General features: G+C 43.6%; 1 protein-coding gene across 1 annotated transcript; it reads left to right on the forward strand.

Annotated features, from left to right (window-relative positions):
- The first annotated feature begins 291 nt into the window (after positions 1-291).
- LOC137262265 (vitelline envelope sperm lysin receptor-like) lies at positions 292-11,503 on the forward strand. Its single transcript, XM_067800072.1, has 10 exons — positions 292-410; positions 751-789; positions 1,336-1,378; positions 2,652-2,836; positions 3,426-3,583; positions 5,362-5,507; positions 6,757-6,829; positions 7,810-7,969; positions 10,354-10,417; positions 11,281-11,503. Exons 1-10 carry the CDS (start codon positions 390-392, stop codon positions 11,442-11,444), a joined length of 1,053 nt encoding a protein of 350 aa, XP_067656173.1. The 5' UTR covers positions 292-389; the 3' UTR covers positions 11,445-11,503.
- Positions 11,504-11,749: the final 246 nt, after the last annotated feature.

Genomic DNA, 11,749 nt, shown 5'->3' on the forward strand with positions numbered 1-11,749 from the left:
GCCTTTTTGTCAATAACCTGCAACATTCTTAGCGGAGCTGGCCCAACCAATTGCAAGCAGGCAACTGAGTTTGAGTCAGGAAAATAAAACGAAAAAAGTTTTAAAGTTTCAGGTTCATGACAAAATTACTTTCCAACGAGCGACATAAATGAGGCAGCTTGCTCAAATTCCCAATTGAGTGCTGGTCACAAGTAGATCCAGCAGAAAAGACTCGCTCACTCACCCTCCCACCCATCCCCTCCTTCCTCCGTCCCCCACTCCCTCACTCCGTTAAAATGCAACCGTGTGTGCGTTACCTTGATCTTTCGCCCAAACGCACCTACCACCCCTAACGGAAATTCACGTGCAGCACGTTCTGCTTGCTGACAGATTTGAATTGCTCATGTGAGATGGCCGAGATGAGGTCTCCGGTAAGAAAACCGTAGCTTTGATGTGTTCACAGTTTGATTCATATGATAAGTGGACAGTACGGTATGTAATATCTTCAAACCAGAACCTAGTGTGTCAGACTGGCTGGGACACATGTTAATGGGTACATTCGAACAATTACTTACATCGTGTATTTATTGAAGCGTCACCCTTAAAAATGGGTCCATACTCATGATGTCAATCACTTGTCTGATCAAGATCAGTGGATTTCATGGATGTTTTAAAAACCCGTGGCACGACTCGAACAAGACATGTAATGATTTTGTTTTTACTTTCGTTCCATAAATTGTGGTTGACTGTTTCACTGTATGTTGTGTACAGGTTCTCCTGTTTGTCCTGTCGTGCCTCACTCTCGCCTCGGTAAGTCGCGTCACGTCGTCACGTCTTAACACATCTCGGGCGGTAGGATATCACACCGAAGGCCCGGGTTCGATTTCCACATGGGCACAACATATGGAGCCCAGGCCTGGTATCCCCCGCGGGCGTATTGCTGGAACATTGCTTAATGCGGCGTAAAACAATACTCACTCGCTCTGGATATTCGATCTGATTTGTGGTCAACAATGTTCCGAAAACTGAATTCAGTATACTATGTCTCGACACAAGTAACTGTAGTGAGCACCATGCCGTTACAACACTAACTAGAACTGGTATTAGCTGCCCATGCTGATCGGTATCGGGTGGTCCCGCTCGCTGACTTTAATGTATGTCATCGGATCTCGGTTACTTTAGCCGATGCTCATGCTGTTGATCACTGGATTGTCTTGTCCAGACTCGATCATTTTCTCTCCACCGCCATATAGCTAAAACATTTCCTGGTGCGGCGTAAAATTAACATCACTCACTCATTCTATTTAATTTAACGGTGTGTTAATTTGATATATATCCTTGTATGTTTCCCTCAAGTGCGGAGACGTGGTTGTCCGTGAATGGGGCAGTCTCATCAAAGGTAGGTTTGATATGTTAATGCTAAGTCATGTCCTCAAGCGACTGAAGAAGTTCGGGTTGTCCTAATGCGAGGATAGGCTCTTCTATTAAACTGCGATGGTGTCATATCGTTGTGCGTAGTGTCACTTGGAAACTGACCCGAGAAGGTCCGGGGTAGAATAGGCCTTCAGCAACCAATGCTTGCCAATAAAGGTGACTGTGCTTGTAAGAGGCGGCTAACGGGATTGGGTGGTCAGGTTCGCTGACTTGGTTGACACATGTCATCGGTTCCCACTTGCACAGATCGGTACTCATGTTGTGCTCATGGTGCACTGAATTGTCTGGTCTAGCATCGATTTTGTACAGACCATATAGCTGGAATATTGCTGATGGCGGCATAAAACTCAACTCTCTCGTCACTCACTAGCTTGGAAACTTTAATTTTTCTCTGTTAAACTAGAATGCTGATCAAAGCGACGTTCATCTATATACTGAACACCCGTGAAGGTCCTGGGGTAGAATAGGCCTTCAGCAACCCATGCTTGCCACAAAAGGCGACTATGCTTGTCGTAAGAGGCGACTAACGGGATCGAGTGGTCAGGCTCGCTGACTTGGTTGAAACATGTCATAGGTTCCCAATTGCGCAGATCGATGCTCATGTTGTTAATCACTGGATTGTCTGGTCCAGACTCGATTATTTACAGACCTCCGCCATATAGCTGTAATATTGCTGAGTGCGGCGTGAAACTAAACTCACTCACTATATACTGAACAGCAAAAAAAAAAAAAGGAAAAAAAGCTTTTTGTCACCTTTTTAAATATGACATAAATATGAACGTTTACTTATATTTTTTGTAGAAACTTGGGTTTCTTTTGCTGTCAGTTTATTTCACAAACATTGAGGAATTCTCTTTGTAAGGCATAACAAACTATTGGTCTTTTTTTAACAAAAACTTGAGTAGTTGCCCTTGATGTTGCATCAGATGTTCAATTTAAATTTGATAAATTTTATAGTTCTACATCTGTTATTTAGGGAATGAAAAGATAAAATTATCAAACTGCATTAATGTATTAAATTTAGAATTACACGTTGGAAAACTTTCAATTGAGATTTTATATATATATATATATATATATATATATATATATATATATATACCTATACCTAAACTCTCACTTTCATACGCCGCTTAGGGTGTGAGATGTCTTCCTTTGCTGTAGTAATACGTAGAATAGCGTAGTATGCACCGGTTCAATAGTCATAGCATTATTTGGCTTTTAATGTTTTCTTCCAGTCCAGTCAGAATGTAGCAGAACAAGAAATGGCGTCTCGACCATAACCCTTTATGCAGACCACCCCGTCGTTGCGAAGTTCGTTTGCAAAGGCGGCGTTGAGGTTTGGCCGAAAACACGAGACGGTGTGACATACGTCCAGACAGCTGCCTTCGTATCTGGTGCCGGGCCTGTCTGCTTGTTTGAGGTAATTCAAGGTGCTCAGCTCTACTCGCTAGTAGGCAGACATTCGCAATACTGAGTTGCCTCCCTTAGGTCTGACCGAGACCTGTTATCGTTTCTCGGTTCCTGGTTAAACGTGCCATTGAACAAAAAAAATATTCTTTCTGTGTGACAGCGATTCATGGTTAATTGACTCTGGACCAGACAATTCGGTGATTAACATCATGGACACCACACACATCGTCGATAAAGAAGACCTTTTAACTTCCTTTTCCTTTTTGTAACTTGTGAAAGTCTTGGTTAGAGATGGTCTGCAGCACCCCGTGCTTATCGTAAGAGTTAACTTACGGGATCGGGTGTTCGGGCTCGCTGACTTGGTTGACGCGTTGACCTCTGTTGATCACTGGATTGTCTGGCCCAGACTCGAGTATTTGCAGACCGCCGCCACATAGCTGGAATATTGAGTGCAGAGTACAACTCACTCACTCACTCGCCCAATTATCTGGATCTCTCATGTCAAGTTTCAAAAGTTTGTTTTTCAGAAAAAAATAGGGATTTCTATACATAGGAAAACCAAGATAGAGAATTTAATCAAAAGTAAGTTTGTTTTCCAGAAAATGGCTAAGTCCCAAGTATACAAGCTGAAAGTGGAAGTGGCCAAAGAAACGAAAGGGGGAACCGCCGTCGTGAATGATAAGAACAACTTCCTTGTCACATGCAGCTACGACCCTGAATCGAAAAGTATTACCAACAAGGAATTCATTGACGCCGGGTAAGAATACTTATGGTTCAAATCTCATTTCTTATATGCTCACCCGTAAAGATCTTGCTTACGGCTCGTCACGCCGAAGACCTGGGTTCGACTCCCCACGTAAGAAGTGAAGCCCATTTCTGGTGTTCCCGTCGTGATGTTGCTGGAATGTTGAAAGCGGCGTAAAACCAAACTCACTCAGTCTGGCGTAGACTTGAACCCTAGCTATCTATGGTTGTAAGAGGGGAGTAGCAGTATTAGCCAGACTCAGTCTTCATCAAATCCCACTTGGGGATATCAACGGATATCATTTCAGTTGCTGTATTGTCTATTTGATTCGGTACAATCAAATCGGTTAAGAACAATTCATTACAGTGGCCTACAATTTCACCTTTTGTCTTTTTTCAATTTAACAGCGATCCGGATTGGAATTGATCTTCAACAATCCATGCTTGTAAGAGGCGACTAACGGGATCGGGTTGTCAGAAACCACACAAATTGCTTCCTTGGTTTAAAACCGACGTCGTAGACGTTGAAGCAATTGCTCCGGGGTTGAACATATCTTCAGCAACCCATGTTTGCCATAACAGCCGACTATGGTTGTCATAAGAGACGATTAACGGGATCAGGTGGTCAAATTCGCTGACGTGGTACATGTCGTCGTGGCCCATGCTGTTGATCACTGGACTGTCTGGTTCAGACTAGACTATTTACAGACTGCCGCCATATAGCTGGAATACTGCTGAGTGTAGTGTGAAACCAGCTCGCTTACTCCTGACCAAGTAATGTAACAGCCTGGTAAAGAGTAGATGTGAAACGGTACTCATAAAACGGTACTCGCTGAAAACGGTACGTTGGGTGCGACCATGAGTACGAGTACTTGCTTCCAAGAAAATAGCGGCCGTCTAGCAAAGAAATTTTTACGAAATGGTTCGCTTTCTAGACATCTTTAGAGGTATGTAGAGGTCAATAGAATCATTGTACGAAGACAGAAAATATCTAATAGTATTTTTGGGGATTGTATTACGGTATACGGAACCGGGGGGGGGGGGGAGCGGGGGGGATATCCGGTTATGCTAACGCTGTGGTGTATCGTTTTACCCTTCAGTAAAGAGTCCAAAGGGTGTTGTTTAAGATGTCGAAAACCAAACAAGCTTACTAATTCCTACTTTTAATTACCTGTTCCTACAAACAACACTGTATAAATCTGAAAAACACCCCAAAAACCAACACTTGGGCGCCGAATTTCAGGGAACACCGTATTGAATGTGTGAGGCACATTTCTGGGATAAGGATGAGTTTGGACATGATTTTTTATTAAATTGCATCTGAACATTCTGACAGAGTAAACTTATAGAAAGTGCCAGGAGAAAGACGGTCGGAAGTCTTACCCATTTCTGAACCTAGATGCTCATTTAATCCTGTTTCCCCATCTCCCTCTGGCCCAGATTTAGTTTTCATTCTCGCATTAAATAGACAAAAAATCTCATTCTCCATCGATAAGCTAAATGGTGTCCTGTGACTGCCTCATGTAATAGGTTTAACACTGGCTGCATTTTTTCTCTCTTTTAGTTAAGTTCAAACGTAACTTCCACATGGCATTACATCTTTCCAAGTTAGTGGAAACAAATAGGCCTGGCACTTGGGTAGCCTAGTGCTTAAAGCGTTCCCCACATGATGTCCCCCGCCATGATGTATGCTGGAATGTTGCGAAAGCGGTGTAAAACTCACTCACTCTTACACGTTGTCTGACGTAATATGACATGAATTAACTCAGATATTGATGATTGCACTTTCAGACATCATATTTACGAGGAGATTTTTAAGAACAGTGGTTCAAGACTGAAAAACATTCCAGTCGAAATGGCGGCAGTGGACGTGATTGGAAAACCAGTCAAAGACGCGTCACTTGGGCGTATTGTGAAGCTCCGTGCAATGGTTAAAGGTACTTCGTATATCACTTTCAGTAGCTCACGGGATGGTGGGGGTAGTCAAGAGGTTAAAGCGTTCGCTCGTCACGGCGAGGACTCGCATGGGTACAGTGTGTGGAGTCCGTTTCTGGTGTCCCCGCCAGAATATTGCTAAAACCGGCGTAGAACTCGCTCACTCTCAGCCCACGCTGTTCAGAGGACATGGGTAATGGTTTTCGCTTGCAAATTATGGTCCATTTACCTAACCAGGTCCTTGTGCCTTGGGTTATTGTCACTATTCAGGCTAGGAACAGTACAGTCTCTTGGCAACTACGATTGACCAGCCTCTTAAAGCGCCGCAATTCGCTTTAAGAGTTGCGTCCCATGGAAATTGCATGGTCATCTGATCTTTGGTTGGAATCTCGATTCGTCCCGATTGTTTATCTGGGTTTTCTCATATGATAACCGTGCTTCGTGGGTTTTATAAAAATTGTAAACGTCTGAGATTAGCATCACTGCTCTTTCCTGAAATAAGCGGTGTAAAACTGAACTCTCTCATATTGTGCGAGCTGGTCCGAAGAGTTACTCCTTCGTGATAAACGGACTAAAGGTAATCTTGAGTAAGTCTAAATGTGGCTCTGAAACAGTCTACCAAATAAAACATTTCATTGTAAACTATAGTAAAGACAGACTTGGGGAAGTAACGATTATGGTGCGCTAGTTGCATCCACTCTATATAATGTTAAGGGTGGTAGACCGAGCTTTAAAATCGCATGGTAGATTTTTGTAATTACTGACTAATACCGATTCTACTGTCTGCCAGCCCACAAAGATACTTTATTCAGACTTAATCTAGTGGTTAATGCGTTAGCTTATTACGCCGGAGGCCCGGGTTCGATTCAACACATGGGTAAAGTGGTATCCTCCGCGTTGATATTGCTGGAATACGCTAAACGTAACACTAAACTCACTCATATACTCGGTATACTGTCCGAGGGGTTTATCTAAGTTAACACGCAACACGGCATCTGTTTGCAAATGTGGACAAATGTGCACGCAAATGCAGAGTCATCACTGTATATTGTCCAAGGGGTTTATCCATGTTAATATGCAACAGGGCATCTGTTTGCAAGTATGGACAAACGTGCACGCAAATGCAGAGTCATCACTTTTTCAAATAGAATAGTGTTGAACACCGCAATTCCAAAAATTACACCACCGCCAGTACCACACAAGGCAGATATATCACCAAACTCAAGTAATATTCCATTCTTCCTCTTTCAGGATCCCAGCGTCTTCGTCCCGTCGGCTGTGTGGCTTTCAACGGCGTAAAGGAGTATCGGATTCTACTTGGCGGGTAAACTTCCTTCAGTCTGACAACGATTGTTGTTTATTGCCGCACTCGGTAATATTTTACCTATTTGGCTGCGGTATGTAAATTATACTCTGGATCAGACAATCCACTGATTGACACCTTCAGCATCGAGCTAAGAAGTTGGGATATGATCATATGTGTCCACCAATTCAGCGAGTCTGACCAACCGATCCAGTTAGTCGCCTCTCGCAACATGCATGGCTTGCTGAAGACCAGTTGTAACCCGGATGTTCACGCGTAGAAGAGAAATGAAATTGTGACAGTGGACATGCATTACTTGTTTAGAGTGTTTCTCCTGATGCAACCTTACAGGGCGATTTTCAGATCTTGAAGTAGGACTCAGTACATCCGGTTGTCTAGAGTTACGTCCCTTGGGCAGTTCTATTCTCGTTTTGTTTCCGGCACCATAACCATCTTCGCGGGTTTCACTACATTCTGGCCTGCTAATTCAACTTATTCCATATTAAACGAATTCAACTCTCTCTCTTTCTAGGCGACCCCTGAAGGTCCGGGGTAGAATAGGCCTTTAGCAACCCATGCTTGAAAAGGCGACTATGCTTGTCGTAAGAGGCGACTAACGGGACCGGGTGATCAGGCTCGCTGACTTGGTTGACACACATCATCGGTTCCCAATTGCGCAGATCGATGCTCATGTTGTTGATCTCTGGATTGTCTGGTCCAGACTCCACTTATTTACAGACCGTCGCCATATAGCTGTAATATTGCTGAGTGCGGCGTGAAACTAAACTCGCTCACTCCTTCTAGGCACAGCGGTGTTAACGTATGTGACCGTCGTTTAACGACCATTTTAGCAATATTCCTGCAATAGTCTTCGCACGTTGTACCCATGTGGAGAATCGAACCCGGTGTGGCGAGCGAACACTTAAACCACTATGCTGCTCCACAGCTCCGAGTATTAAGATCAGATATCCATCCGATGCCATTCAGATAGACCGTTTCAGGTGCGGTGATGGCATTGTGTTCCGGAAGACGGCCGGATTCAAGGTGAGAGGTAGAATCATTGACAGTCCATTCTTCGTGGCCTTCCGTCTTCAAGGATCTACGCACATGGGTTTCAAATGTAACTTCACCGTCTGTCGCAACGCAGCCAAGTGTGATGGGGTGAGTGACGTTGCCGTTCAGTTTTACCTAACCCAGATTATTAACCTCTAACCACAGGGCTGTTCATGTAATCACACTGGCGGGGACAGTTAGGAATGTAAATGTAAGCCGTAAAGTATCTTCTTGTCTTGATGTCAGTACATCATTAATTGACACCCAGGTCATGATTTCAGAATTAACTCGGTTGATATACTCTTCAAAAAATGTAGGGGAACCTGAACTTTCAATTTGGATAGGAAGTGTAAACGTTGAAAAACGTTTCAAGTACAGGCATCTTGAACGCACCATCAATTCCCTCTATTAGTACCCTTAAGCACAACGCATGATATGCACGTGCACAACGCCGTATCCCCATACACGTGCATTCTTGACTTTGACGATGTTTCAAGAAGCCCGAGAAATCACTTAGAACATTAATTTTGACACTCATCTTGCATCACACATTTGTTAGTGTTTCTAGTCGTTTGGTGTAATGCGAAAATCGTACACATGCTAATACATGCTACACACCAGTCATCTTTCAAAAGCGACCACATTCAATGTAGCTATGGTTGTAAGGAAGTGCAAATACTGATGCACTCTCAAAACATTCGAACCTGGGGTAGAATAGGCCTTCAGCAAGCCATGCTTGCCATAAAAGGGGACTATGCTTGTGGTAAGAGGTGGCTAACGGGATCGGGTGGTCAGGTTCGCTGACTTGGTTGACACATGTCATCGGTTCCCAAATGCGCAGTTCGATGCTTATGTTGTTGATCACTGGATTGCCTGATCCAGACTCGATTATTTGCAGACCACCAACATATAGCTGGAATATTGCGGCGTAAAACTAAACTCACTCAACACATTCAAGATTATCATAACAACATTGATTGACTCCGATACATCTCCTAGATAATTTTTAATCGTAAATAACCGAAACTGAATTTCCCTTACGTTTTTTAAGTGTATAGTATTCCCAGAAATTATTGAGAATCATGTTGCGCCATGTAACTCATTACGTTTATTAACTTCTGGCGTTTTACTTACATAAACATGTTAAAACATCATCCTTTTACAGTCTCAGTCTTGTTTTAGTACTTTGTTAGACCTCCTCGCTCAGCAATGCATGCCTGAATACACCTAGGCACACTACCCATCAAAGTTTGTAGGTAATCGTGTGACAGGGTATCCCAATATTGGACCACCTCGGCCTTCATATCTTCAATATTTCTCAGTCCCTTTTGGTTTATTCTGTCCTTCATGACTCCCCACACATTCTCAATTGGGTTTAGGCCTGGGTTGTAACTGGGCCAGTCTAAAACTTGAACATTTTCGCCCGACAACCACTGTTTTGTGTAGCGTTCAGTGTGTTTTGGGTCATTATCATGCTGGAAAATCCAATCATCTTCATACAATGTTTGTGCTGTCGGAAGAAGGTGACCATTTAGAATGTCAACGTATCTTTCTTTTGTCAAGTTTCCCGTGAAAACACACAATGGCGTCACTCCGCGAGCCGATATGCCACCCCACATGTGAAACTTCGGGCTATGTTTTGGTCGCTAGGTTTCACAGTATCTTTGGTCCAAATTTTCACACAATTAGGGAAAAGCCAAACAGAACTTTCATCCGAAGAGAAAACATTATCCCAATCTTGATTTTCATGAGCCCGACACCAGTTTGAACGTTTTTCCTTTTGTGCATCTTTCATCAACGGCGAGGGAATTCCACGTTTTTTCACCCAATTAAGTCTCTGTAATTCCTGCCTAACTGTTTCATTGCATACCTGAGGACTTCCTCTGCTAATCATTTCATTTCTGATGTTCTCAACACTTTTCAATTTGCCCCTACTCACAATCTGCCCAAGTCTTCGGCGATCCACAACACTGAATTTCCTAGGCCGACCTGCCCCTGCTTTGTGCTCTTTCCCGGTTCCTGTTTGAATATTCTTCAAAGTTCTGTATACTGTAGACAGAGGAATACCATGTCTACAAGCTAACACTTTAGCATCAGCCTCACCCCTTTCAAAATCATCTAGAATGAGCTTTCTTTTCTCTCTTGCTGTAAATTCTGCCATGTCAACACAGGAAGCCGTCTGCTCAGACAGGGGAGATAACTCTTGACGTAATGAGCTGTCTTCTAAGCCTTCAAGAGTTGTCTCCCTTATTTAGTCTGTTTAGTGCATAGTGAAAACCCTTTTTCCAATCTTAGCATCATTAGGAAAAAAACAAAGATTTTCTCAATAATTTCTGGGAACACTGTATATGAATGTGAACGTTTTTACATCGAATTTGGTATTTTCTAACATGCTAAAGATTTGGGGACAAAATAAATAACGCAATACAACACATTACAAATGACGTACGTAAACATGTCCATGTAACCTTCGTTCGCCATCCATGTTTCAGAGTTCCTGTTATAAGAAAAACAGAAAAAGAGCTAAGCGAACAGTATTGTATCCTCTACAAACAGGTATTCTGTGCAAGTAATTCTGCACTCGGTAACAATCAAATCCTTAACAATCAAATCCTTAACATACTCCATCACCTATCAAGACCAGCAAAGGTCCGGGTTAGAACTGATCTTCAGTGACCATGCTCGTCCCAGGTGACTTCGAGATTCCGGTGACAAGGCTCGCTGACTTGGTCATCATAATGCAATTGCGTCGTTTGAAGCTCATGCTGTTGATAAGTAGACTGTCTTGTCCATTATTTATCTCGATTATTTTCAGACCGCCGCCATAGAGCTGTAATATTGCTGAGTGCAGCGTAAAACTAAACTCAGTATAAACGAACCTCCCATCGGATACAAGTACCAGTGAGTTTAGTTTTACGCCGGCGGAGGACACCAGAAATGGGCTTCACACATTGTACCCATGTGGGAATAAAATAAGAGTTTTCGGCGTGGCAAGCGAACACTTTAGCCACCAGGCTATCTCACCGTCCCGACGAGCGCTTTATGGTGGTGTTTGTTGTAGGCTGCGAGATTCAGACGTCGATGTTTGGCTTAGATTCCATAATTTGCACTGACAATTTCTTGTTACCAAGACATGACTCTGCTGTTGTGGGCGCACTCCTCTCTTGCGACCCGTGAAGGTCCGGGGTAGAATAGACCTCCAGCAACCCCTGCTTGTCCCTATGCTTGCCGTAAGAGGCGACTAACGGGATCGGGTGGTCAGGCTCACTGACTTGGTTGACGTATCATCGGTTCCAAGTTGTGCCGATCGATGCTCATGCTGTTGATCACGGGACTGTCTGGTCCAGACTCGTTTTAGACCGCCGCCATATAGCTACAATATTGTGTGGCGTCAAACTAAACTCACTCCTCTCTTGCAGGTCCGGAGTATGAAGAACCGGAGGAAGGGATATTTCCTGTCACCGCTGTGATGTCTCCCATCACCATCAAGCCGTCCTCCAGCCGACCACAGCGTCGTACATGTCGGAGATACGTCCACGCATTCCTCTCTCGGCGGCCTCCATGTCAATCCGCCCTTCCATAACACACCCCATGTTCGGTGTTGATGTAATCATTTCGGAATTAAATTGGTGGTATACGGTTCTTATCTGTTTCTGTTCTAATTACCGGGATCCAGTCATTTGTGTGCCGTCGCAACATTTGTGTGTGTTTCGCGGTCAGTCACTGTAATCGTGACGCCCCGGTTCGTTCAAATTTTCAAGATCCACAAACGTACAAATTCATGCAAGAAACATGAGCATGTTTACCCAGGAAAGCGATCTATCCAGAGAAACTTTGTTCCCACGCACGATGATTTCAACACTTTCATTCTGGTCTAAAGTCGAACTG

Source organism: Haliotis asinina, chromosome 14 (genome assembly GCF_037392515.1).
Source record: "Haliotis asinina isolate JCU_RB_2024 chromosome 14, JCU_Hal_asi_v2, whole genome shotgun sequence".
Taxonomy (NCBI): domain Eukaryota; kingdom Metazoa; phylum Mollusca; class Gastropoda; order Lepetellida; family Haliotidae; genus Haliotis; species Haliotis asinina.

Excerpts from the sequence above, each read along its gene's own strand:
- LOC137262265 (XM_067800072.1), top strand. The coding sequence starts at position 390 with ATGGCCGAGATGAGGTCTCCG. Across the intron at positions 790-1,335 it reads CGTGCCTCACTCTCGCCTCG|TGCGGAGACGTGGTTGTCCG; the intron begins GTAAGTCGCGTC and ends GTTTCCCTCAAG. Across the intron at positions 6,830-7,809 it reads TATCGGATTCTACTTGGCGG|GTGCGGTGATGGCATTGTGT; the intron begins GTAAACTTCCTT and ends AGACCGTTTCAG.